The sequence below is a fragment of the Salminus brasiliensis genome, chromosome 21 (genome assembly GCF_030463535.1).
Source record: "Salminus brasiliensis chromosome 21, fSalBra1.hap2, whole genome shotgun sequence".
Lineage (NCBI taxonomy): Eukaryota > Metazoa > Chordata > Actinopteri > Characiformes > Bryconidae > Salminus > Salminus brasiliensis.
Window position 1 is genome coordinate 29,039,567 of NC_132898.1, and position 27,500 is coordinate 29,067,066.

Below are 27,500 nucleotides of genomic sequence, written 5' to 3' on the forward strand. Positions count from 1 at the left end.
AGGACTTAACACATATCTTCTCCGATACAAGTGAAGCCGGCTGTCAGAGGGGAAAGAGCGCCATCTACTCCCTCGGAGAGACATTTACATTTACATTCATGGCATTTAGCAGACGCTCTTATCCAGAGCGACTTACAAGGTAACTGGTATTACAGAGGTGGGTCAGTGTAGTGTTAGGAGTCTTGCCCAAGGACTCTTATTGGTGTAGCACAGCACAGTCACCCAGACCAGGAATCGAACCCCAGTCTCCCACATGGTGTGGTAGCTCAGTGGCAGGTAGTGGTGTTATCTGCTGCGCCACACCAACCACTTGTACTCTAACTGACTCCGGACGCTGATGGCAAAGCACCATGGCTCGGGATTCGAACTAGCGACTCCTGGGCCGTAGTGATAATGCCTTAGACCACTAAACCACTTGGACTGAAAAACTCTAGACTAGAGTCTAGGAAAAGTAGGTTTTATATATTATGCAGATTAGGTAGATCATAATGGTCTGAATTGCTAATTAGTTATAAGGCAAACACGTTTCATGTCCCTGCAAATTCTGGTCGATCTGTTTAGCGGAGATCCGGATTAAGAATAAGGAAAAGCCAAACATTTACAACCGGGTTAAAGGCACATGTGCTTGAACCCTGATTTAAAACTGCTGAGCTTATTTAAATGATTGTGAAATTCAGTAATATCCGCAATCGTCCCGAGGCTAGTTTGGGCTTGACGAGGCTGAGCTTTTAGCACTTCGGGCTTGAGATGATGAACGACGGTCGCTCTGCCACCTGCTAATGTGAACGCAGGCTAACTGGTACACAGCCTGACAGCTCGGCCTGCTCGCTGTTTGACTGGCACCTGACAGGGCCCGTCTCCATTAGCCCTCTTAGCATTCTTTAGCATCATTAGCGCCCCGCTTGGAGCGCTAGAGCTTCTAATCACAAACAGGTGCGCACAAGATTAGCTCCCCAGCGCTCTGAAACTGCTAGCTAACCGCTGTGACTGTAGGACGATGAGGGGGTGGAAGAGTGGATGGTGTCTGGATGTGTGTGTGTGTGTGTGTGTGTGTGTGTGTGGAGGAAAACTTTCTCCAGCACTTTTTGTAGCTGCTGTAGCTAAATTATTCAGCTCGACAGGCTCTGAGCGCTGGTTCTGAAGCGAGGGACGTGGGGAGAGATGTTTGCAGTCGCGAGTGTTGTGTGTGTTTTTAGGCGGCTGTGTGTGACGGGGGGAGATAAAGAGAGTTGTTAAGGAAGCTGTAATTGGTCAGGGAGCGACAGTGCTACACTCACAAACGCTCACAAACGCAGCACTTTTTACCAGCAGAGCAGGCAGACAACGCTCAGCACATCAGACGCTCTCTCTCTGTCTGTGTCTCTGTGTCTCTCAGTGTCTCTCGCTCTCTCTCAGGACTGGTGGTAAAGTCCAGCCACTATTATGTCCAATTATTCTCATGTCTAACAGGGTTGCCTTTCACTCAGTCTCTCTCTCGCTCTCGCTCTCTTTCTCTCTCTCTCGCTCTCACTCTCTCTCGCTCTCTCTCTCTGTCTCTGTCTCTCTCTCTCTCTCTCTCTCGCTCTCTCTCTCTCGCTCGCTCTCTTTCTCTCTCTCTCTCTGTACCTTCACCCTTCTCAAATTTATTAGGGGTCTGTTTCCCAGGGCCTCTGTCATCTCAGTGTGACGGACACAGAGATGGGCCAGGTGTCCTTGAAGTCATAGCTGTAGCTGGTTCTATAGCTGTAGCTGGTTCTATAGCTGTAACTGGTTCTATAGCTGTAGCTGGTTCTATAGCTGTAGCTGGTTCTGTAGCAGTATATGTAGCTGGTTCTGTAGCTGTATCTGGTTCTATAGCTGTAGCTGGTTCTATAGCTGTAGCTGGTTCTGTAGCAGTATATGTAGCTGGTTCTATAGCTGTAGCTGGTTCTATAGCTGTAGCTGGTTCTATAGCTGTATATGTAGCTGGCTCTATAGCTGTATATGTTGCTGGTTCTATAGCTGTAGCTGGTTCTTTAGCTGTAGCTGGTTCTGTAGCTGGCTCTGTAGCTGTATATGTAGCTGGTTCTATAGCTGTAGCTGGCTCTATAGCTGTATATGTAGCTGGTTCTATAGCTGTAGCTGGCTCTGTAGCTGTATATGTAGCTGGTTCTATAGCTGTAGCTGGTTCTATAGCTGTAGCTGGCTCTGTAGCTGTATATGTAGCTGGTTCTATAGCTGTAGCTGGCTCTATAGCTGTATATGTAGCTGGTTCTATAGCTGTAGCTGGCTCTGTAGCTGTATATGTAGCTGGTTCTATAGCTGTAGCTGGCTCTGTAGCTGTAGCTGGCTCTGTAGCTGTATATGTAGCTGGTTCTATATCTGTAGCTGGTTCTATAGCTGTAGCTGGCTCTATAGCTGTATATGTAGCTGGCTCTATAGCTGTATATGTTGCTGGTTCTATAGCTGTAGCTGGTTCTTTAGCTGGAGCTGGTTCTTTAGCTGTAACTGATTCTGTAGATGTAGCTGGTTCTATAGCTGTAGCTGTATCTGTGTCCATAGCTGTAGCTGTATCTGCGTCTGTAGCTGTATCTGCATCTATAGCTTTAGCTGTATCTGCGTCCATAGCTGTAGCTGTATCTGCGTCCATAGCTGTAGCTGTATCTGCGTCCATAGCTGTAGCTGTATCTGTGTCCATAGCTGTAGCTGGTTCTATAGCTGTAGCTGTATCTGCGTCTATAGCTGTAGCTGTATCTGCGTCTATAGCTGTAGCTGTATCTGCGTCTATAGCTGTAGCTGTATCTGCGTCTATAGCTGTAGCTGTATCTGCGTCTATAGCTGTTGCTGTATCTGCGTCTATAGCTGTATCTGCGTCTATAGCTGTAGCTGTATCTGCGTCCATAGCTGTAGCTGTATCTGCGTCTATAGCTGTAGCTGTATCTGCGTCTATAGCTGTAGCTGTATCTGCGTCTATAGCTGTTGCTGTATCTGTGTCTATAGCTGTATCTGCGTCTATAGCTGTAGCTGTAGCTGCGTCTATAGCTGTAGCTGTAGCTGCGTCTATAGCTGTAGCTGTAGCTGCGTCTATAGCTGTAGCTGTAGCTGCGTCTATAGCTGTAGCTGTAGCTGTGTCCATAGCTGTAGCTGTATCTGCGTCTATAGCTGTAGCTGTATCTGTGTCTATAGCTGTAGCTGTTTCTGTGTCTATAGCTGTAGCTGTATCTGTGTCTATAGCTGTAGCTGTAGCTGCGTCCATAGCTGTAGCTGTAGCTGCGTCCATAGCTGTAGCTGTAGCTGCGTCCATAGCTGTAGCTGTATCTGCGTCTATAGCTGTAGCTGTATCTGCGTCTATAGCTGTATCTGCGTCTATAGCTGTAGCTGTATCTGCGTCCATAGCTGTAGCTGTATCTGCGTCCATAGCAGTAGCTGTAGCTGCGTCCATAGCTGTAGCTGTATCTGCGTCTATAGCTGTAGCTGTAGCTGCGTCTATAGCTGTAGCTGTAGCTGCGTCTATAGCTGTAGCTGTAGCTGCGTCTATAGCTGTAGCTGTAGCTGCGTCTATAGCTGTAGCTGTAGCTGCGTCTATAGCTGTAGCTGTAGCTGTGTCCATAGCTGTAGCTGTATCTGCGTCTATAGCTGTAGCTGTATCTGCGTCTATAGCTGTAGCTGTATCTGTGTCTATAGCTGTAGCTGTATCTGTGTCTATAGCTGTAGCTGTAGCTGCGTCCATAGCTGTAGCTGTAGCTGCGTCCATAGCTGTAGCTGTAGCTGCGTCTATATCTGTAGCTGTATCTGCGTCTATAGCTGTAGCTGTTTCTGTGTCTATAGCTGTAGCTGTAGCTGCGTCTATAGCTGTAGCTGTAGCTGTCTATAGATGTAGCTGTTTCTGTGTCTATAGCTGTAGCTGTATCTGTGTCTATAGCTGTAGCAGTAGCTGTAGCTGTGTCTATAGCTGTAGCTGTTTCTGTGTCTATAGCTGTAGCTGTTTCTGTGTCTATAGCTGTAGCAGTAGCTGTAGCTGCGTCTATAGCTGTAGCTGTTTCTGTGTCTATAGCTGTAGCTGTATCTGCGTCCATAGCTGTAGCTGTTTCTGTGTCTATAGCTGTAGCAGTAGCTGTAGCTGTGTCTATAGCTGTAGCAGTAGCTGTAGCTGTGTGTGGGCCCTGAGAGCTGAAGCAGCAGCGTCTCTCTCCTCAGCGCCTGTGTGCCTCCTCTGTCTTCTTAATTACTGGGAGGACACAGTGCTGTAATTTCTAACTAACATTGCTACAGCCATGAATAATGTGTGTGTGTGTGTGTGTGTGTGTGTGTGTGTGTATAGAATTATAATGTCTAGAATTGTAACCCTAAACCCACACTGTCGCTGTACGTACCAATTGTGTGCCTGTATGTGATAAACGGAGGACGGTGCGCTGCATCACCTCGTATTACACTGCTGTTTATTAATAACTTTATAATAAAGTTTGTAGCTGAAAGAAAGTTTTCTACGAGATTTAAATGTTGTATAAACAGAGTTTGTCCAATTAGGCCGTTAATAAGTGGACACACCAGGAAAATACTGTTTAGTGTTTGTGTAAAGCACTTCTGAGGAGGCGGCAGAGCAAACATCATGTTTGGACCAAAATGGGTTGGGAAGAAAAAAATGCTGGCGGATTCTGAATGTCACACCCACCGCTACTGTCATCGCTGACCACCAAAATAGCAAACAGGCGTGAATAGGCTCACGTCCAACCAAATTACTAATACTTTGGCATTACACCATTGCGCTGGCACCAAAATAAAGCTCATTGTGTTTGCATTTAGATTCACATTTATAGCGTTTGTCTGAAGCTCTGACCCAGAGTGACACAGGCAGGAGAATGAAGGGTTAGGAGTCTTACCCAAGGACTCTTACTAGTGTAGCATGGTGGGCTTGTTCAGCCGGAGAATCGAACCCCAGTCTTCCGCAAGGTGGGCAGTATAGTCACCAACTACGCTACACCAGCCACAGAAAGTACATCACATATGTCACTGACGATATATTTTTAGATATAGATGTACATTTATTTACATTTATAGATATAGATGCACAAGATTCCCCTCTAGTGTACATTTAACTGCTTTGACCAGTGCAGTATTGTAAGTAGAGAGTATGTTTATGTGTGTGTGTGTGTGTGTGTGTGTACATATTTATATATATAAAGTTAATGTGTAAATATTCAGTATTTCTATTTGTAAATTTGTATTTTTTATGTACTACTGTGAGGGACAATGCACCCAGTGTCTTCACTCACCTTTACACCTGTGTAATGTGATGTGACAATAAAAGTGATTTGATTTCATTGGATAATAAAACTCAAACTTCCCAGTCACTCAAAAACCTTTGAGAAAAAAAACCTTTACAGAAGAGAAGAAAATTCTTAACTTTCAATAGAAGTCAATGTAAAAAGATCTTATTCCAGGTCATTTTGGAGCATTTCTATTGGTCCGTTTATCATGAAATTTTGATATGACATTAAGATCAACTGCCAGATTCACATTATGTCAAAAAGTGAGAAACGGCAAAGATGGAGGTACAAAGCTAGCATAGGCAGATCTTTCAAGGTTCAGTGTTCTTAGTGTTCTTCACGCTGTACTTTCTTCATTTCATCTCCACAGCACGGTTTGCTGGCCTGTATACACTAATCAGCCATAACATTAGTACCACCTGCCTAATAACGAGTAGGCCCCTCTCTGACCAGTTGAGGCATGGACTCACAATAAGACCTCTGAAGGCGTTGGAAGCAGATCCTGTAAGTCTTGTAGGTGGAGAGGTGGGCCTCCATGGCCAAGAGCCTGTCACAAGTTATATATATATATATATATATATAGACACACACACACACACACACACACACACATATATATATATATATATATATATATATATATATATATATATATATATATATATATATATATATATAAATATGAAAAGCATGGCCCTTCTCCACCGAGCCAAAACATCAGTAGTGACTAATGATCATCGGAGCTTCGAAAAGGAATGTTTTCTAATTCTCGTTGCTCATTTGACTCGCATTACCATAATTCATTTGTGTACGTCCCACCTTTCCTGCGACTAAATTAATTAAGGTCAAGGCAAAGTTGCGAGTTCCCATAAAGCTTTCAGCTAATCTGAGCATATGGAGCCGAAAGGTGTTTATTCAGTGCTTTTTTTTTTTTTCTTGCCTGCTTCTGCTGCTGCTCCCACAAAAGAAGCCCCGGTTATGCTGTCATAACTCATAAGTCACTGGTGTACAGTTTACTGCGAGTGTGTAGGCTGAAGTCGTGCAGGATTTTCCCTGCAAGCGCTGGAAGAACGACTGGCAACTGATGCCGTTTACTTTTTATTTATTTATTATTGTTGTTGTTTTTTTTATATATTGGTTTTCAAACATGCCATTCACACCGAGCCTCACAGGAGGGCTCTTGAATCAGAGGTTGTTTGTGTATGATGGTGTAATGGTCTTGCTGAAATCTGGCAGATGATATTTCATAACACGGCAGTAACGGTTCGACATGTTTAGAAGAAGACCCCCAGAGTGATTGTATTAAATGTTGGAGCCAAATCGAATATCTCTACCACCCCGTAACGTTTTTGAGGGGTCATTTGGTGCGGCTCGTCCACATCAGACATGCCTGTATTTGATTGTATTGTCAGTGGTGTAATGGATGAGCCGGGTTCTTACACTGCAGGCTCTCCAAGCACTTTATTAGGAACGCTTTACTAATACTGGGTAAAACCTCTGGCCGCTCTTGTGGCTTTTTTTTTTTATTATTTTTTATGAGGTTTATGAGATTCCGGTCCATGTTCATCTGATTGATCGCATTATTCCTGCAGACTTACCACATCCCAAAAGTGTTGGATTCAGATCTGGTGACTGGGAAGCTCACTGAAGAGCCCTGCACTTGTTGTCATGTTCACAAGACCTGGTGCATCACCATGCTGGAAGCAGCCTCTAGAAGATGGTCAGTTGTGGCCACATGCATGTGATCAGCAGCAATACTCGAATAGGCTGTGGCATTCAAGCCATGATTGATGGGTATTAATTATCTTGGCACCCAAAGGATGCCGTGAGAAGCCTGGTCTGTGAGCCTTAGCAGAAGCCCAGACTCCTCAGACCAGGCTACGCGTCTTCAGTCTGCGACTGTCCAGTTTTGGTAAGCCTGGGCCTCAGCACTGCAGCCTTAGCTTTCTGTTCTTGGCTGACTGCTGTTGACTGCTGGTCTTCTGCTGTTGTAGCCCATCCTCCCCGAGGTGGCTCTCTGAGCTACTGTAGCCTTTCTGTCAGCTCCAACCTGTCTGGCCATTCTCCGTTGACCTCTTTAGTTCTAGGAGCCCTTCTGTCACCCACAAATCATGCTGCGCTCAAAATCACGGAGATCACATTTTCCCCTTATTCTGACCTGTAGCTGGACCATGGACGCTGGACGCTGCCACATTTGCAGTACTGAAAGCTTTGGTATTGCTTGGTACTGATCTGGTACATTTTTACCTGACGTGCCTCAAGAACATTTCCCAGACGAACAGCATGACAGAACAGCCCTTAACCGTCTGGCTAGCAGGCTTTTAAGGCCTGAGAATGCACAGGGCTGTCATAGCCCACCTCCCACCCCCCACTGCTCCCCAGCTCCGCCCAGCATCGATCTGCTATAGACAGCTCCCAGCTGCACAATGGGAGGCATTCAATGTGTCCTGATGGAAATTAATAGCGCTCTGTTCGACTGGTACAAGGTCACAAGTCAGGCGGACGCGCAGCATCACAAACAAATGTCCATGTCGCAGCTTTCTGCTGACCGCTCCTTCCACTTTCGTAGATCATAAACAGGGTTTATGGTACTAATATGGCAATTCAGGGGCCGCTTTCATGGACACAAATGGAATAAAAAAAGCTGCTGTAGAACCAGGCCTAGAGGTACGATGTGGGATCCTCAGGGGCAGAAAAGTGGAGGATCATCCCTTACATGTCAAGAGCAAGTTTCTGGTATCAATGAAAATGAATGGAGAATGATGTAGCCTTCAGTTTATTCATGGATGAAATAGTAATAAATATTGACCGCGAGATAAGACTTTATTGATCCCTGGCGAGGAATTGTAGTATTAAGTCAGAAAAGTAAGTAAATAATGAAGAGAAATAAAGTCAATAAGAGAAATTAAGTAAAATAGATATAAATTTATAAACAGGAGTCAAGAAAAATGTGCTATATATACAAATACAAACCCAACCCCCACAAGCCCAGTTTAGAGCGTACAGGATGATGAGGATGATGATGACGCTACACCACAGAGGTAGAGGAAGTGCGGAGTAACGAAGGCCAATTTTGTTTTTACAGCACAAAAGACTCTCTTCCCACGTTAAATCTAGCAAGAATGTTTCATCTAAGTTTGATAGAATGTACATATTTTATATGACAGCAACTCATTTTCTGGTCTTTTTTTCTTTAAGAAGTTCCTTAAGAAGTCTAGCGCAGATTCCTATATTATTATTATTATTATTATTATTATTATTTTACTAAGTAAAACACAACACTGTAATACTGTAGTTTTACATGTATTAATGTAGGGTTATTAATCAATATATATTTATATATGTATGTATGTATATATATATATCTTATAATGTAGGGTTATTGATCAATATATAACAATAAATATATACTGTAATGCTATTACATCATAGCAATACATATATTGTAGGGTTATTCAATTATATCAAACATATTATACTGTAGTGTTATTAAGGTATAGTAATAAATATATTATACTGTAGGGTTATTCAATTATAGCAATAAATGTATTATACTGAAGTGCTATTACAGTATAGCAGTAAATATATTATACTGTTGAGTTATTATATTATAGCAATACATAAATTATATTGTCATGTTATTAAATTATAGCAATAAATGTCATACTGTGATGTTATTAAACAAAGCATAGCTTTAAATGTGTTAAACTAGTGTTATTAATTAAAGAATAACAATAAATGTATTATACTGCAGTGTCAATCAACAATGTTTAGCAATAAACATATTATACTGTATTGTTAATATCTGCATTGTCTTAATTGGATTTATTATATGCATTTGTAACCCCATATATATATATATATATATATATATATATATATATATATATATATATATATATATATATATATATATATATATAGTACAGTACAGTACTTTGTTACAGTTATAAATAAAGCTTGTAAAGACACAAGTACATAACTACATCAACAAACTGTAATATATAGTTATGCAGAAATGTGACCATCAGCTCTGTGAATGAGTAGCTATTCGTTTGCGGCGCTGTAGCGATTCCTGAGCGATTATATCATGCTCTAGGTCGTATCACCACCCCTGTAAATGTGCTGCTGGATTGATTTCCAACAGCACATATCAGGCCTACTGGGGTGTGTTTAGGTGTGTGTGTGTGTTTGTGGAATCGATACGTTCCGGACAAGCCCTCTCAGTGGACGCCCTTCAGAAAAGCAAGTCGTGGAGAATGTTAATGATGGTATCAGTAGAGTGGGAGTGGGCACTACCTACATCATACACACACACACACACACACACTTAAATTCATTCACTCACTCACTCACATGGCCTCTCTCTCGCTCTCTCGCTCTCTTCCGGACAGCAAGACAAAAGCACAAAAATCAAGGTTAAGTGCATGGATGAGCGAAGCTGCCGTGCATTTCAATGAAGCCGGAGCTAACATGTGTCCCTTTCTTTTAGCCTAATGGACGGAACAGGAGATAAGTTGCTTTCTTTGTGTTGGACCCGGCACAGCCAGCGTCTCTCTCTCTCTCTCTCTCTCTCTCTCTCTCTCTCTCTCTCTCTCTGTCTGTGGAGCCCCAGTCGAGGTCAGCCAAAGTATTTGGCATTTCCGACTTTATTAGATTCTGGCTGCAATGAGGGTGGGAGGGAGGGTGGGAGCAGCCTGTCTACACTGGATTTGTATTCGCTAGCTATTAGCATGCAAACTTGCCCAACCATATTAATCCCGATTAGCCAAATAGGGGGACACAAATGAAGTAAAACCAACATGTCTTTCGAATTAACCTCTGAAAGAGGTTTTACAAGCCAGCATGCCAATTAGCCTGAGCTGCACTGTTGAGTGTTAGCACAGAAACCACCATACAGTACACTGCAAAAAAGGCTAAGGGTCTTTTTGAATATACCACTTAGCCAGAACATAAAAAAAGACCTGCCATATGACCTGACTCCACAAGACCTCTGAAGGCGCCCTGTGGTATCTAGCAGCCGATTTTTTAAAGGCGTGTGAGTTGTGATGTGGGGCCTACATGAGCATGAATGAGCCTTAGGTGCCTATGACCCTGTCGGCGGTTCACCGGTTGTTCTTCCTTGAGGCACGCCTGGTAGGTACTGACCCAAGAGACTTGCCTGATGTTTTTGGAGATGCTCTGACCCTCCAGTCGTCTGGTCATGGCAGTTTGGTTCTCGTCAAAATGGACATCTTGCCCATTTTACTTGCTTTTAACCCCAACATCACCTTCAAGAACTGACTGTTCACTCGCTGCCTAATATATCCACCCATTGACAGGTGCTGCTGTAGATGTAGATAATCAGATCAGGCCTTCACTTCATTTACATTTACATTTACAGCATTTAACAGGCACTCTTATCCAGAGTGACAAAGTGCTTTGCTATTTACTCAAGAATAACCTCAGCTGATCTTAGACTCTACTGTACACAAGTCAATATGGAGACCATAGTACTCTACTCTTCGCCCAAGTACTCTCGAAAGAGGAGCAAGCAACTCGGACTGTTGTCTTAACACCCAGAAAAAATTCGTTCCACCATCTTAAGGGGTGGCGGGTCGTGCCGAGACGTACTTGAAGCTGGAAGGGCTCTTGGTGCAGATTGGCTTTTGACCATTGCCATCAAATACGGAGGGGCTGGTCCGTTCTTGGCTTTGTAGGCCAGAGTCAGGGTTTTGAATCTGATGCGGGCAGCAGCTACAGGAAGCCAATGACAAGGCTGAACTTAGAAATCGTTCGGTTTCCTGTAATCATCAGATAATCTCTGACATTTTCTAGGAGTAAGTTTTCCCTACTCCTCCAAGCAGAAGTCTTTCCGTACTCTCAGAATCTCTTGGCTTTTCCGGAGATCTCCATTTCTGTCTTTTAAGCCGTCCCTTTGGTGGATTTACTCTGGTGACTCTTTGGTCATTGTCATGTTGCATGGTCCACCTCCTCTTTTAGCTTCAGATTTTGGACAGATGGTATATAATTAAGAATTTATAGTCAGTTCCATGATGGTGAGCTTGCCAGGCCCTGCTGCAGCAAAGCAGCACCAGACGAAGCATGACATTTACACCCTCATGCTTCACAGATGGGATGAGGTTCTTATGCTCAAATGCTTTGTTTGGTTTGTGCCAAATATTATCTTTCTTTGCTGTACCAAAATGATTCAACTCTGACTGTCAGCGACTTCTTTCGGTCGCGTCTTATGGTCCTTCCTTGGGCTGAATTTGCTAGGGTGGAGTTTTCTGGCCATGGTGGCAGTTGTGTTAAAGGTTCTCTGTTGTAAATAATTTTACAGAGAGTGGAGCGGCTGATTTCCAACTGTTGAGATCTTTGTAAACCCTTTCACAGACTCCTGTGCATCTACATCTTTCTTTTGGATGCCTAAAGTGGGCTATTTGCCATTTCGCAATGGCGACACTTTGCATAACATGTGTAAATATGGAGTGTTCTGTTTTTTTCACGATAGTATGATTCGCTCACTGTAGCAGAATAACTGTGCAAGGATCTCAATCGCAGACCTTGCTTGAAGTCAAGTCAGTCAGACTACTAAACAGCTAAACCACAGATCAAGTTTCTCGGCATCTGATTCAAGGCTATGAATCAGGCCTCTTTCATGGCTATGAGTCATTCTTTTGCTTCTGCGTGTTTTGCCGAGTATCTCATCCAGGCCTTAGCCGCTTCTGAAGATGCCCAGGGACTCGTTCAAAGGAGGCTTGCGTTTCGGAGGGTTTTTGGATTCCACCCTCATCCCCAGAGCACTCGGAGTAACTCTCCTCCTTCACTCTGTAAGGCTTCTCCTGCCTGGCCTTGCTGCCAGAACCGTCAAGCCTTAACCACCCCCCGCCCCAATAGCTCTCTTATGGAAGCAGCACGGGACGCTAATAAGAAAGCTTAAGCCGGTTACGTCAGAATGCACCGGGATCGTTCCGGCCGGCGCCGGCGGGCTGATCACCGGAGATGTGGTTAACATTGTAGATTCTGTTACATCAACACTTTCAAAAAAGACGCCGTTGCAGTGGGTTACAGCTAAATGACATTCCATAACATACGCTCGTAGCCCGCCAGCATGGGTGCGCGGGTGTGTGTATATGCATGTGTGTGTGTGTGTGTGTGTGGGCGTACGTTCGAATGGCCTTTGTGCATATTGGACTGTATTGATGCTGATTGATTTTGACGAGGTCTGGAGGACAAAGACGGAAGAGTGTGTGTGTGTGTGAGTGTGTGTTCCTGCATGTGTCTGTGTGAGGATGTCTGTAGGGAAGCTGGCGGAAAGCTCTTGTTCTGATCGTGTTCGGTCATTCAGGGTAAAATCTCTCTCTCTCTTACACTCGCTCTTGTTCTCACTCTGCTGCAAAGCAGGCCAGGAGTTAGTGCTGTTCTCTCGGTAGCCTACCTAACGCAAGGCCAGCAAGTGTCAAACTCATTTTTTTTGTTTTTAGCCTGCCCCACATACCGCTAAAATAAAGCAATCAAAATGTGCGCGAGTGGGTGCGAGTGCGGGTGCGATTGCGAGAGCGCCTCTATTCTGGACGACGGTGAGTATGTGGACCGTTATGATGAAGGATGAGTGTTCGTTTGTTGAAAATTCTTTTATCTCGGGTCATTTCGGACCATTTCCGCAGGTTCATTCATCATCCACTGTGAGGTGGACACTATTTTGGAAAGTCTTTGCACCCCCCTGTCCGGGTTCTCAAAAGGCATGATGAGAGGCTGCTCACAAAGCCAACCGTCAGAGTCGCTCGGTGCCAGGCACGTCTGCCTGCTTGAAGTGCATTTGAAACATCCACCCAACACCCCCCCCCCCCCCCAACACCAAGAGCCCTCGGACTGCAAGGGCCATTCCCTGTGACCCAGCAGAGGGGGAGGAAGCTCTGGACCTGGCTATGGCTGTCCAGCCTGGCTGGCCCCCACGTCGCTCCCACAGCGCATCCTCTGTTCCTCCTTCCTCTTAGGCCTGTCCAGCTGAGCCTTTGCCAGGCAGCCCGCTGTCCATCACAGGGCTGTAACAACTGCCGGGATAGCAGACATGCTGGCCTGGAACGTGATCCGACCCTGTGGCTCATCGCTGAGCCGCTGTTGGACGGGGACCAGAACTGGTGTCCATCAGTGGGGGTGTTTAAGAGATTAATATGCCACTGTTGGTGACTTTTGGAGAAGGGGGCAAAGGCCTGGGCTACGGTTCAGTGGGGGAGTGGGAGTGAGGGAGAAGTGCGGAAGGGTCGATTGCGGGACATTGGAGGCTGCCTGTTAAACAAGTGACCCTGTAGGGTCCACCTGCCTTGCAAAATCACATAGGAAGTGATGGAGGGAAAGAGATTGTCATGTAAAAGTGAGGCTGGAGGGAAGTGGGATCAGCTGTCTGAGATCAAACCCTGCAGAACACACACATACACACACACACACACACACACACACATATACACACACACACAGCAGGCCAAATCTGAATTCAAGAGGCTGCTCTCAGAACGCGACTCCACCAGTGTATGAAATATGAAGGAGAGGTTTAGGGATGGATGGATTGGTGAGATTTGGGTATAAGGGAGGGGATGATGGAGAGAGAGAGAGAGAGAGAGAAGGGCTGAGAGCTTGAGTGACATATCGGGAGGCTAGTGGCTTAGCTTGGCGCGCTTCATTGCATAATTACATTTCGCGTTCAGAGAGCATAGGCAATCGATAATGTAATTCATAGAAAAGCCATAGTGAGCCGAGGCATCCGCATTCGCAAGCATGCTCCGGCGTCCATCCCCAAGAATTAGAGGGGAGAGGACGGAAAGCTGTTTGTCATTGAAACAAAGAAGAAGAAGTCATCCATTGTTCATAGCAGAATTTACTTACCCAGCATGCTTTGAGAGAAGCCGCCCAAATTGCATTAGCGCTCGACTTGACTGACTTCGTGGTCGTTCGTCCTTGCTGCTGACTCGGTCGCCTCTCTTGCTTTCTGTATCTCCTCGTCCCATCATGTTGCCCCGTGTGATTGCGGAGGCCCATTTGGGGTCAACCCAAATCTGAGACAGCGGTCACCCCCTTCTTCCCCAGTCCTGCCAGAGTCGATTTGCGGGAAGGTGAAGTGAGGGGCGAGCTGGGAGGCCGTGCCTTCACCTGCTTGGGTGGCCTTGGCTCCCTGCAGACCTGAGCCAGACTCGCACTGGGAATTTGGGATGGGGGGTGTGCTGTGTCCAGTTCGTCTTCGTTAAGCTTTCGTTCCATAGCGAGAGCAAATCTGGCTCCGGCTCTGGCAAGGTTTCGAGAAGTGCTTACTTAATCTCCATTAGGCTTTTGTTCCGTAGCAAGAACAATTCTGGCTCAGACTCTGGGTGAGTTGTGAGAACTGTCTGTCGGGTCAGCCCAGTTTCATCCAGGCCTGAAGTTCCAGAGTGGTCTCTGGTTGCTGGTAGCCATGTCCCTCTACAGCAGCCAGTGTTTTGTCTTCTGCTTCCTTCTTTCTGCTATAAGCTAAGCCTCCTTCTCTGGCATTGGGCCCTGAGTCCTGTGCTACAACTCCTTTTTGCAGCACTGTGGTCCAGCATTGGGCTCTCTGGCCTAGGTTTTTGCCTAAACACTGGCTCCTCAACCTCATGCTCCTGCCTTCTGGTCCAGTGCTTGGTGCCCTTATTCTACAATCTTGTGGTCCACTGGTGGGTTCCCTGCTTCCTGCTCCATTGTCCTTCAAAATTGGGTCTCCGTTGCTTTAGTCCTCTTCCCTGGTTCCCCTTTGCCACAGTTCCGGTCTCTGTCACTTGTAGTCCAGCCACTTGGTCCAGTCCAGTCAACAATGAGGCTCCATGCCACCTGCTCACCCTCTTTGGCTCATCAGTTACACCCCCCCCCCCCCAGCCCCAGTCCTGTGCTCCATCACTTGGTCCTCAGGCTCCTGCTTTAAGCACTTAGCGTTTCCGCGCTTCAGCCCTCAGCTCACTCACTCGCCAATCAGCCCTGCTTTATTTATTTAGCTCTTCATACATGTTTAATGAGGGAGAGACAAACTGATCCCATAACAGCCAGGTCATAAATACCAGTGTGTGTGTGTGTGTGTGTGTTTGTTTATTTGGGAAAGGGGGGTGTTTTTCCTCCCTCTAATGGAGCAATTTTAAAACCAGATTGCTGTTTAAATATGGTTTAATGAATATGTTTATCCTGAGATCAAAGGGTAATATGTTTGAGCGTGTGGATGGGCCTGCGTTTGGGCGTGTGGATGGGCCTGCGTTTGGGCATGTGGATGGGCCAGTGTTTGGGCCAGTGTTTGGGCCTGTGGATGGGCCTGTGGATGGGCCAGTGTTTGGGCCAGTGTTTGGGCCAGTGTTTGGGCCAGTGTTTGGGCATGTGGATGGGCCTGTGGATGGGCCTGTGGATGGGCCTGCGTTTGGGCCTGCGTTTGGGCCTGCGTTTGGGCCTGCGTTTGGGCCTGTGGATGGGCCTGTGGATGGGCCTGTGTTTGGGTCTGTGTTTGGGCCTGTGGATGGGCCTGCGTTTGACCCTGCCTTCTGGCCTGTGTTGGGCGTGTCAATGGACATGTGGCACTAATACTTCACACTTTCCTTCTTTCTCATTTTCCTTTCATTGCGAGAGACTGGTTTGAGAGGATCATTTTCCTCATGTCCAGCTTTCTGCCGTAGGGTTGACACCTGGGTAAACAGGTGCAGCAAGGACAAGAAAAGCATAGAGACTGAGAGCTTCGACCTGCATTATGCAGAGCGGTCAGCAGCCAGACCCATTAAAAACTGTGCAAATGGCAGCGCACCTCTCTTCTTGCCTGATCTGCTGCCATTGTTTGCATTCAAATTAATTAATAAATGCATTCAGATAGACTGTGTGTGTGTGTGTGTGTGTTTGTCAGCATGTGTGTGTGTCTTTGTCTGCGTGAATGAAAATGTGAGCTCCACTGTGGGTTCAAATAGAAAATATGAGGTGTTATCAGGTGAAGGCCCATAAAAGGCCTCCAGGGCTTCAAACATGACCTCTAACCTCTCTTGACCCAGCACACAGTAAAGTGCATTTAAAAATCATTATTTCCCAGTGTTTGTTTATTTTACTCTAAAATCTAAAATGGACTGAATTGACCCGTTTCATTGATGTCCAGAATGTTTGGTAGCACTATATTATAATAACAGGCCACAATAAATAGTAAGTTATTCTTTACCTAACAGTATTAATGCTGGCTAATGAATGATTTATAATAATGGTTATTCCTTATGCATTAATAAATGTGACCATTTAAATTATTAACCACTTCGTTATGGACGTGCAAATAATTAAAGCAGTGTAATGAATTCCAGTGAATGGATTATACAGAAGTTCAGTTGCAACTTCGTAGAAAAGGTCCAAATAGTGCCGTCGCTGCTTTACAGGAGCAGGAAAAAACCTTCTTTACTTTTAATGGACGTCAATATAAAAAGGTCTAATTTCAGGTCATTTTGGAGCATTTCTATTGGTCTGTTTGTCATGAAAATTTGATGGAACGTAAAGAACCACATCCAGATTCACAAAATGTCAAAAAATGAGAAACAGCAAAATTGGAGTTGTACTTTCCTTTTAATTCCATCCCCACACTGATCAGCCATAACATTAAAACCACCTACCTTATGTGGAGTAGGCCCCCCTCTGACCGGTCGAGGCATGGACTCCACAAGAAGACCTCTTTAGGCGTGAATTTTTTAATATTATTTATTTGTTATATATTTATTATATATATATATATATATATATATATATATATATATATATATATATATATATTAGATTATATATATAATGAACAATTCATGCATAATTCATGCAAGATCTGTCAAATCCTGATCAATAGTCACAAATGATCTGATGTTTCTATGGTAACACAAGAAGATTGTTTACAAACGCTTGTTTATCTTAAACATTTTGATCTATATTTATTAAAAACTCCATGTTCCCTTTGATCCTGCTCCAGAGACCCAGCTCTCCTCCGCTACTAACGCTGTTGTCTGTGAGTAAAGAATCTTTGGCCCGGAATCTTCTAACCCTCCTCTTCCTCTTCCTCCCCCCTCTCTCTCCCGCAGCTTTGTCCGAAAGTGATCAGGCGGGTCAGCATGATTGGGCGACGGGAGACAGGCACCGCAGAGCTGCAGAGGAGTCCTACTGGGCATACTCAGGTGAGTTCTGCGCCCACGCGCTCATGGTTAAGGAGGCAGGCCACTGTGACCTGGACTCACACTAACACACACACACACGACTGGGCCTATTCTAGTGGAACCATCACATGCACACGGTCATATCTGAGAGCCTGTGGTCAGTCCTTTCATTAACCAGCGGACCTGAACTTCCATAAACCCCCAGAACCTGCTGCAATGTGGAAGACGCTCTCTGTGATTCTCTGCTACCCACACACACACACACACACACACAGCAGTAGGTCTACAGAAGTTTAGCTCAGCGTTTAAATTTGAGCCTGTCTTCTTTCTTTACACACCTTGCAAATCCTCGTCGTCGGTTGACAGCTATTCTTCACGCCGCTACATGACTACTGCTTTTTCCTGTATTCCTTTTCCTGCCAAAGACTGTTAGTTAAGCCCACAGCAGAGCGGGGTGTGAAAAGCTGCCGGCACTTTGAACCGAGCTGTGAAGTTCTCGTCTCTGATTGGTGATGGAGCCGGAGGAGCTGTTCAGCCTGGCTGTGGGCTAGCAGCAGAAGTGCCCTGATTATTACAGACGATTTACTTCCTGTTCCAGTCCGTACAGATGTTTCCTAATGATTATTTAAGTCTATGAACTTCGGCCCATTTCAGCACCCCACCTTCTCTCTGTGGTGGGATCTACCCCATGCACATTTGCTCATCATATAAAGACAAACAGACTATCGGATATATAATGGGGCCGACTGGGAGCATTACTGAGACACTAGATCATTACTACTGTAAGGCATATTCTTAATGCCCTGTGAAAACCTTGTATCTCCAACATAGCAGCTTTCCAGGTAAATGAAAAAAAATATTTTATGCTTTTAATGGAAGTCTAAAAAAATGCTAAAAAAAATCAATTGATCCGTTCGTTATGAAATTCTCACACAATTCAAAGATTCAGTCAGATTCAAATGATGTAAAACAGTGAAAAAAAACTGTAAAAATGGAGATTCAAGGTTTTTGCAGGACAGCTATAATCACAGTGGCTGTTTCTATTATATCAGAGATTCCTATATATCAGAACACCTGTGCATAACAGTGGACTCATGTGGTGTTAAGGTGACGTCATGCCAGCGATTAGTTATCTGTGAGGGCTTTTGGGGTTTTGACCAGAGGAGGTTGGTCCTCCCTTTGTGAGCCTTGATTCCTTTCAAGACTTCTCAAGGTCCTCCAGCTTTGAGGGAGGCAGCGTTCTCGCCACTCTCACCTTTGGTTGCTTTGTTTAGTTTCTTTTTGTCTTAACTCAGAATTTCTGTAAAGCTCTTTTGCAGCAGCCTCAGGTTGTAAAAAAAAGTGCTACACCATTACATTTGACTTAACTTGACTTATAAAACATTCAAACAGTGGAATCCAGACTAATACCGAGGACCCAGAGCATCTGCAAATGTTTGAGCTCTGTTGCGTACCGTGGTCTTGGTAAAGAAATGCGGATGTAGATATTGAGTGCGTATTATATAAGCCTTTTTTTGAATAGGCAAACATTAAACACCACTGGTGAGTGCAGAAGATTAATGTGTTAAAGGAGGAAGTGTAAATGAGTGCAAAGGGATGTGCTGTTTAAAGAGGTAGGTTGTCGGATCATGGCAGGAGGATCAGACAGACCAAGCGGTGTGGAGCTTAGTGTAGGTTTCTATTTTGCAATATAGCAAACATATAATGTGCTACTTATTCATAATATACAATACATATCACATATATATCGGCGTTTGATCTTTAAAGGTTTGACAACGGAAACAGAAAACCATCATCTGTAGTACGACTGTAAAATTATCGGAATAATCGTGATTAATCACATTATTTGTGTAGTTAATCACAATGAATCATACTTGTGTTCTTTGCTTTTCTCCACAGAAAGCTTATATTTGACAAAAGCAGATGATTGCATCATTATAAAAGGAATCTAACCTTATTAAGGGTCAGATTTAAGCAAATATGACTGCGATTAATCGTGATTAACTGTACAAAATGTTGCGATTAATTGTGATCAACTGCACAAAATGGTACAATTGATCAGAAATAACTGCACAGAAATGATTATCAGTGAATGACTGCACAAAAGATGAAGTTAATGGTGTATTACTGTACAAAAGTATGCGATTAATCAATATTAACTGCACAAAAAGAATGTGATTAATCACAATTAACTTTACAAAACTTGATATGAACTGCGATACACTGCACAAAATGATTTACGATAAGTTACTTATGAGTTACTCACAAAACTACAAAAAAAATCGGATTAATCATAATTAACTGCACGCAATAATGCAATTTCAAAAAATGTGAAATAGGTGATTAATTGCTATTTATTACACAAAAGATGCAGTTATTCTTAATTCACTGCACACAAGATGTGAATAATAGCAATTTACTGAATTAAATGATTAGATTGTTTATGAAAAACAACAAAGAAGATGCAATAAACATTTTATGATTTATGCTATTGATTAAATACAGTTTATCCAGTTAACTACACAAAACTACCTGATAACAGAACTTTCTGCACTGAGCACAAATAATTTGTGCAATTTATTTGGATCTTGATAAAAGAATTCCAATACTGAGGATGTTTCTCATCGTCCAGAAAAAGACTTTTCCAAAATGTTGCTTTCAGCTTAGTTTTTGTCGTCTCTTGCATCGGCATGACTAAAAGCAGGATGATCGATCGACTGTGTCCCAGCAACTACATCTGTGGCTCAGGGTCTCACTAAATAATGGCAGGGCTGACTAGCGTGTGGAACCATGTGGGATGCATCAGGGAGAGCAGAGAGAAAAGGACATTATTGGGAATATTGGGACACAGATCTCCTTTTGCTTTGCTGAAATGCAAGCAGAGACTGTCACCATGAGCACTTACTTTATTTTTCTCTTTTAAAAAATTCTGCTGTTTTTTTTTTTCTTTCTTTTTATTCACATTGCGGAAAACACCACAGCAATTTTTCCTTTAATTTTTCATCTCATGTATTAGAGCTGTGTTTGGTGTGTAGCGGCCTTAATCTTGATTAAACCTTTACACACGTTTAGGAATTCCTCATCTACTTCTCTCCTCCTTTTATTCCTCTTATTTTCTCCCCACAGCTCCTTCCCCTTCCCTTCCCTACTACTCCCCTCCACTCCTCAGTCTCTTCCTGTGTGGAACTCTCCTGGCCTTTTCTCTTTATGAATGTCCCTGCCCAGGAAAAGTGACTGTCCCCGTCCCTCTGAGCGGTATTTGCAGAAGAGAGGCATTAATCTTTTACTGTGCAACTATTTCATTTATTTAAATATTTCACCCCTTTTCCTATGGCTCCCGGCGCTGCTAATAAACACTGCTGGGATCCGCCGATGCCCTTTTTGTCATGGCGGCCGTCCTCAAATCCGCGCTGCAGGTGGAGCCTGGCCTTTCCTTCTGAAGCCCAGGCCCTAATCTCAGCCATTAGAAAACCACCAGCCACAGCGCTCCCACATCAGCAGGGTAGTGCGATCCGCCACTGTTTCCCAAATCCACAAGGTTATATAAGCTTCTGATGTAACAGAGCCAATTCGAATGGGGGGAGAGGGGAAGGGGAAGAGGGGGCGAGAGGGGAAACAATGCATGCAGAGTAAATATCAAAGCATCTGAAGACCTTTTATTTCTCTGTAGATGAGCAAGAGAGTGGTTTATGGCTCCATGTGAGTTGCTCATGGGTTATGCAATTGTCTACATGCAAGGGATGTTATCCAGAGACTCATTTTCTTTTGGGCTTTTGATTTAGATGCACGTATAATGTTTTACAGTACGTATTTAGCAGCCTGTGCAGCTCTGAGATCAGATACACAGGGTATATAATGTTTTTACAGTATGTATGATTCTGAGATCGGTCACATACACTGGGTATTTGTCTGTACATGCTTTTCCAGTATGTATTCCACAGCCTGTATGGTACTGAGGTAATATAAACAGGGCAAATAATGTTTTTTCCTGTATGTATTTAACAGCCTGTGCAGCTCTGAGATCAGATACACAGGGTATATAATGTTTTTACAGTATGTGTGATTCTAAAATCAGTCATATACACTGGGTATTTGTCTGTACGGATTGTGTGCTTTTCCAGTATGTATTCCACAGCCTGTATGGTACTGAGGTAATATAAATGGGGCATATAATGTTTTTACCATATGTATTTAACAGCCAGTGCAGTTCTGAGATCAGATACACAGGGTATATAATGTTTTACAGTATGTGTGATTCTGAGATCAGTCATATACACTGGGTATTTGTCTGTACATGCTTTTCCAGTATGTATTCCACAGCCTGTATGGTACTGAGGTAATATAAACAGGGCATACAATGTTTTTTCCAGTATGGATTAGACAGCCTATATGGTCCTGAGATTATATACACTGGGTATATAATGCTTTTCCAGCGTGTATTTAATACCCTGTAGGATTCTACGAGGATATACACTGGGTATATAATGCTTTTCCAGTATGAATTGAATAGCCTGTAGAATTTATATGGCTAACAGTCATGTGCACTGAGTAATTGTCTATCCACATATAATGCTTTCCCAGTATGTATTGAACAGCCTGCTGAGAGCCATCCTGCGTCTGTATGTACTGGCAACATCCAGCGTGTGTTTCGAACCTGTTAGAGTCCCTTAGATTATCTTGCTAACAATCATATTTATAGTGCATACGTGTGTGTGTGTGTGTGTGTGTGTGTGTGTGTGTGTGGTTGTGTGCGGTTGTGTATATGTTTAACAGCCTGAAAATGTTCCTGAGATCATCATGCTAATGACCATATCCTGTTACAGGGTGTGTGTGTGTGAGTGTGTGTGTCAGTAGGACCTTGTTATTTCTCTAATCATTTTGCAACATGCTAGTTGTTTGTGTATATGTATTGTGTGTGTGTGTATGTGTGTGTGTGCGTGCATCATCACACATACACACATCATCATGTTGACATGTCCACCCTGTGGGCGTGAAGCAAGTACTGTACATGTGTGCTAGTTAGCATAGCGTTGTTTGAGTGCACTGTGGGCGGAGAAGCAACCGTGTCTTCTACCCGCTAATCAGGGAGAACCTTTGGGGGTCCATTCTCAGTGCAAGAGCTGTGGGAAGCTGTGGGGTCTTGAGACTCTCTTGCCCAGCAGTAGGTCTGACCACGGCCTACCGCTGCCCAGGGACCTGCCGCGAAGGCTAGGGTGGACGGTGGCGCTGGCCTGCTGGGTCCCCTGTTGCCTGGTATGCAGAGTCCGTCGCCTGCTGGCTGGTACTTCGTTAGCATGCAGGGGGTGTAGGTAGAGCAGAGAAACACAGAGAGAGAGAGAGAGTCTGTTTATTCCGAGAGAGATAGCAACGCCTCAAGTCTGTCATTGAGACACAGGAAGACGTGATTAGTACATGCTAATTAGGCAGCAGGTTGGAATCAGTAACCGGGGAGGAGAAGGAGAACGCCAGATCTGTTTACTGTAAGAGAACGGAGGCTGGATAGCGAGACAGGTGAGCTTTAAGACTGTATTTCACAATTAGGAGAGACCTAAGGACTAGATGGCCTTTTTAAATTGCATGGAATATCATGCTTCTAAAAATTGCCTTCTAGGAAGCGGGATTGACCTTCATGTTTATCTGCATGCCAGTAGTGTTGGGAAGCACACTGGAAATGATGCACTGTGAGATGGACAGCTCACATGCTGAAAACAGGTGGTGGGAAAACTATTTAGTGGCGCTGAGTTCAGTTAAAAGGGAAAGCAATCAAAAAACTTTCGCAATATCAAAAAAATTATGGAAATTTTTTATTAAAAAAAATAAGGGGAAATTTTAATTTAAAAACTTTCGTAATTTCAAAAAATTGACAAATTTTAATTAAAAAAATCGTAATATTAAAAAAATGATGGAAAATTTAAATAAAAAAATTTCGCAATATCAAAAAATAATGGCAAATTTGAATAAAAAAAATTTCTTAATATCAAAAGAATGATGTAAAATTCTAATAAAAAAACTTTCGCAATATAAAAAAATGACGTAAATTTTAATTAAAAAAAACCTTTCATAGTATCAAAAAGACGTACAATTTTAACCAAAAAAAACTTTTGTAGTATCAAAAGCATGCCACCATATGCATAAAACGTTTACTTTTTGATAAAATCAGAACATGAGGATCAGATCCGAGTAAAACCCTGCTTTTTGCTAGTTGACCACTATTAATATTGTGTTTCTAAAAAATAGATACAGTATCGGAAAACATCACATCACAATACTTCGATATATCAATATTTTCTTACACCTCCAGTAAGGCCTAGCCCCTGGTTGGCTGCTCATATAAGAAGCATCAGCTCTGAAAACATCACAAGGCTGGAATCCATCATGTTCGATATACTGTATATATATATATGTGTGTGTGTGTGTGTGTGTGTGTGTGTGTGTATGTGTGTGTGTGTGTGTTGGCATCCTTTTTCATGTGCGGGCTACAACTAATTCCACACCGCTCCCCGAATGCCGCCTCCTTGTCATTCCCAGGCTGCTGTAATCGAGCGCAGATGACTGCGGCTCTGTCCTCCAGGCATTTTTAATGAACTCAGCAGATGATCCACTCTCTCGGAGAGCCACTCACCCGCCTGCCGAGTGGCTTTGCTCTGTTTGCACTCAGCGAAGCAGCACCTGCTCTCTCTCTCTCTCTCACTCACTCACTCACTCACTCTCTCACTCTTTCTGTCTCACTGCTTCCTCTATTATCCCCCCGCAGCCCACCTAGCCACAGATCCGTCACACCTGCTCTGTTGACTTCTATTATGAACAACCTGATTATCCCCCGGGCGCCTGCGGAAGCGTGACCCAAACAAAGCGCAGCACCTCGGGTCTTTTGTTACGACTGCTGCAAGACCCTGTGAGCAGTTCGGGGGTTTACTAATAATTCTGCATCATGTGATGACTTTACCTTCACAGTGATGTGTGTGTGTGTGTGTGTGTCAGCTGGGGTGTTGTGTGTGTTTGCCTTGACTGTGCATGTTAATGAGGGCACTCACTGGCCACTTTAGCAGAAACACCTGCCTTGTACTTCCACATATTGGCCACTTTATTAGAAACACCTTCCTTGTCCTTCCACATATTGGCCACTTTATTAGAAACACCTTTCTTTGTCCTACCACTCAATGGCCACTTTATCAGAAGCCTACTTTTTAGGTCTACCGACTGGTCACTTTATTAAAAACGCCTACCTTGTACTGCTATTTACTGGCCACTTTATTAGAAACACCTACCTTGTCCTTCCACTCAATGGCCACTTTATTAGAAACCCACTTTTTAGGTCTACCGACTGACCATTTTATTAGAAACACCTACCTTGTCCTTCCACTCAATGGCCACTTTATTAGAAACCCACTTTTTAGGTCTACCGACTGGCCACTTTATTAGAAACACCTACCTTGTAGTTCTGCTAACTGGCCACTTTATTAGAAACACCTACCTTGTCCTTCCACTCAATGGCCACTTTATTAGAAACCCACTTTTTAGGTCTACCGACTGGCCACTTTATTAGAAACACCTACCTTGTCTTTCCACTCAATGGCCACTTTATTAGAAACCCACTTTTTAGGTCTACCGACTGGCCACTTTATTAGAAACACCTACCTTGTCCTTCCACTCAATGGCCACTTTATTAGAAACCCACTTTTTAGGGCTTCTGATTGACTATTTTATTAGAAACACCTATCTTTAGCTTTGGCTAACTGGCCACTTTATTACTGTACGGTGTCCAGTACAGCTTGTCCGGTTTGGGGTGTGTGTTTAAGCAGTTGGCCAGTGCTGGACCACAGTCTCCAGCTGTACACCAGTAAAGTGGGTGTAAAGTGGGTGAGGACGCTTAATCCAGTGGGAATAGTGATGGTGAACCCTGGTGACCTTTCTGGCCCTTCAGTTCTTAGGAAGGTGTGACCGCGGCCCTGTTACTGCTCTATAAAGTCAAGCTTGGAAAGTGACGGCCTCCTCAGGCGTCTCGAGGTCCGGTAATCGCAAATCATTGCCAGAAGTGGACTTGCTGACCCGGTGGTCAGTTTATGTGAGCAACGCCACCATAAAGCGAAGAGTCTGATCCGGGATCAGCACTCATAGCTGGAGATTCCAGCCCTGGACGTAAAACATGACAAGCGTCTGGGAATGATTAATGCGCGGGGCTTCTAAGTGCTTCCTGTCTGTAGGCTGCATCAGAGCTGTTAAAGCGAGATCAATACGGCCTCTTCCCGGAACGTGAGGAGCTTTATGCCTCGGCCCAATCCGGAGAAAAGTTCCCGCTGGCCTCCAAGTTCTGCTTGACAGAAACTTTCAGATTTCGGCTTCAGAGGAAGCAAAATAAAAGAGAGAGAGAGAAATAGAGAGAAAGAATCTCAGCCACCTCAAAAGCGTCATTACCACTAGCTAACCCTGCGCTGTGTTCACTGGTTATTAATTTTTACGTCCATTGTGGTCCCGGCACTACCGGTATTAACAGAAGATGGGTTTTAATTTAAGAGATAGTGGACGAGGCGAGCGGTCCCTTTCACTTTGGCCACATAGGCAATTTCGCCAAGGATGCCACGTCTGAATGGAGTGCTCTCATCCTTTCAGCGCCACTTTATGAAAGGAGATGAAGATGGAAATTGATGATATGTTGTCTTCACAGTGCCACTTCTGGATGTGTGAAAAGAGCTTCGGCTCGATTTGCTCAACCGCCAACCCCCCCGCCAGAGACATTGATATATGTGATGAGCCGTGAGATTACCGTGGCGGTAATTTGCTCACCCACCTGAGTAAATCTCCTAAAATAGACAGAAGTACAGTAGCAACAGCCATTTTATAGATATCTCTGCTTCATACAGCACCAGAAACCACACAGGCAAGCCTGTTTACCCGACGAGCCGGGATTTAGCCACACGGCTGGTACAGTGCCAATGATGCTAACTTGAGGAAAATGAACCCTGCATATGGAACAGTTAGTGCAGTTAGCTGGGGAAATTCGGATGGACTTCTGCCCTCAGTTCCTTAACCCTGTCTTAAGCCCTGATGCCATTCGGGATTGGTTTCCTAGTCAGGGATTAGCCTGAATTTCCCTTTCCTTTCCTTGGGGGGGAAAAAGGCTTAATCCTGGTCTGGAAAACCTAATGTTTAGTAGCCCACCACCATAACCCAGTTAAGTAGCGCTCAAATTTTGGTAAGATATACAGTATGAATAGCATAAACATGTTTTTAATCGAGGCTAGGACCACACCTAGCTAACAAGCTAACATGCTAGTAGCCAACCAGCCTTCATTAAAAGCACTTCGATGGCCACTAAGATTGAGCTTACCCGATTAACTGGTGTCGACAGTTTGGGTAGAAATGTGAATAGCGTACATGTTTTAAGTGAGGCTAGGCCCAAACCTAGCTAACAAGCTAACATGCTAGTCTCAGTCATTAAAGTCATTAAAACAGCTTTGGTGGCCACCATGATATTAACATAAATAACATAAATAAATAACATGAAATTAACCCAGTTAATTTGTGCTCATATTTTGGGTAGAAATGTGAATAGCGTATATGTTCTAAGTGAGGCTAGGCCCAAAACTAGCTAACAAGCTAATGTCCTAGAAGCCAACCAGCCTTCAAAGTCATTAAAAGCACTTCGATGGCCGCTAAGATTGAGCTTACCCGATTAACTGGTGTCCACAGTTTGGGTAGAAATGTGAATAGCGTACATGTTTTAAGCAAGGCTAGGCCCAAACCTAGCTAACAAGCTAACATGCTAGTCTCACAAAGTCATTAAAACAGCTTTGGTGGCCACCATGATGATAACCCAGTTAATTTGTGCTCATATTTTGGGTAGAAATGTGAATAGCGTACACGTTTAAAGTGAGGCTAGGCCCAAACCTAGCTAACAAGCTAATGTCCTAGAAGCCAACCAGCCTTCAAAGTCATTAAAAACGCTTTGATGTCCACTAAGATTGAGCTTACCCGATTAACTGGTGTCCATAGTTTGGGTAGAAATGTGAATAGCGTACACGTTTAAAGTGAGGCTAGGCCCAAACCTAGCTAACAAGCTAACATGCTAGTTACAAACCAGCTCTCAGTCATTAAAACAGCTTTGGTGGCCACCATGATGATAACCCAGTTAATTTGTGCTCAT

General features: G+C 43.9%; 1 protein-coding gene across 1 annotated transcript in view; it reads left to right on the forward strand.

Moving 5' to 3' along the window:
• Nucleotides 1-27,500, forward strand: part of ptprga (protein tyrosine phosphatase receptor type Ga) — a 366,588-nt gene that overhangs the window by 76,909 nt on the left and 262,179 nt on the right. Inside the window, exon 2 of the mRNA XM_072666504.1 lies at nt 17,285-17,377. Coding sequence (XP_072522605.1) covers nt 17,285-17,377 — 93 coding nt within the window. The remainder of the gene's footprint in view (nt 1-17,284; nt 17,378-27,500) is intronic.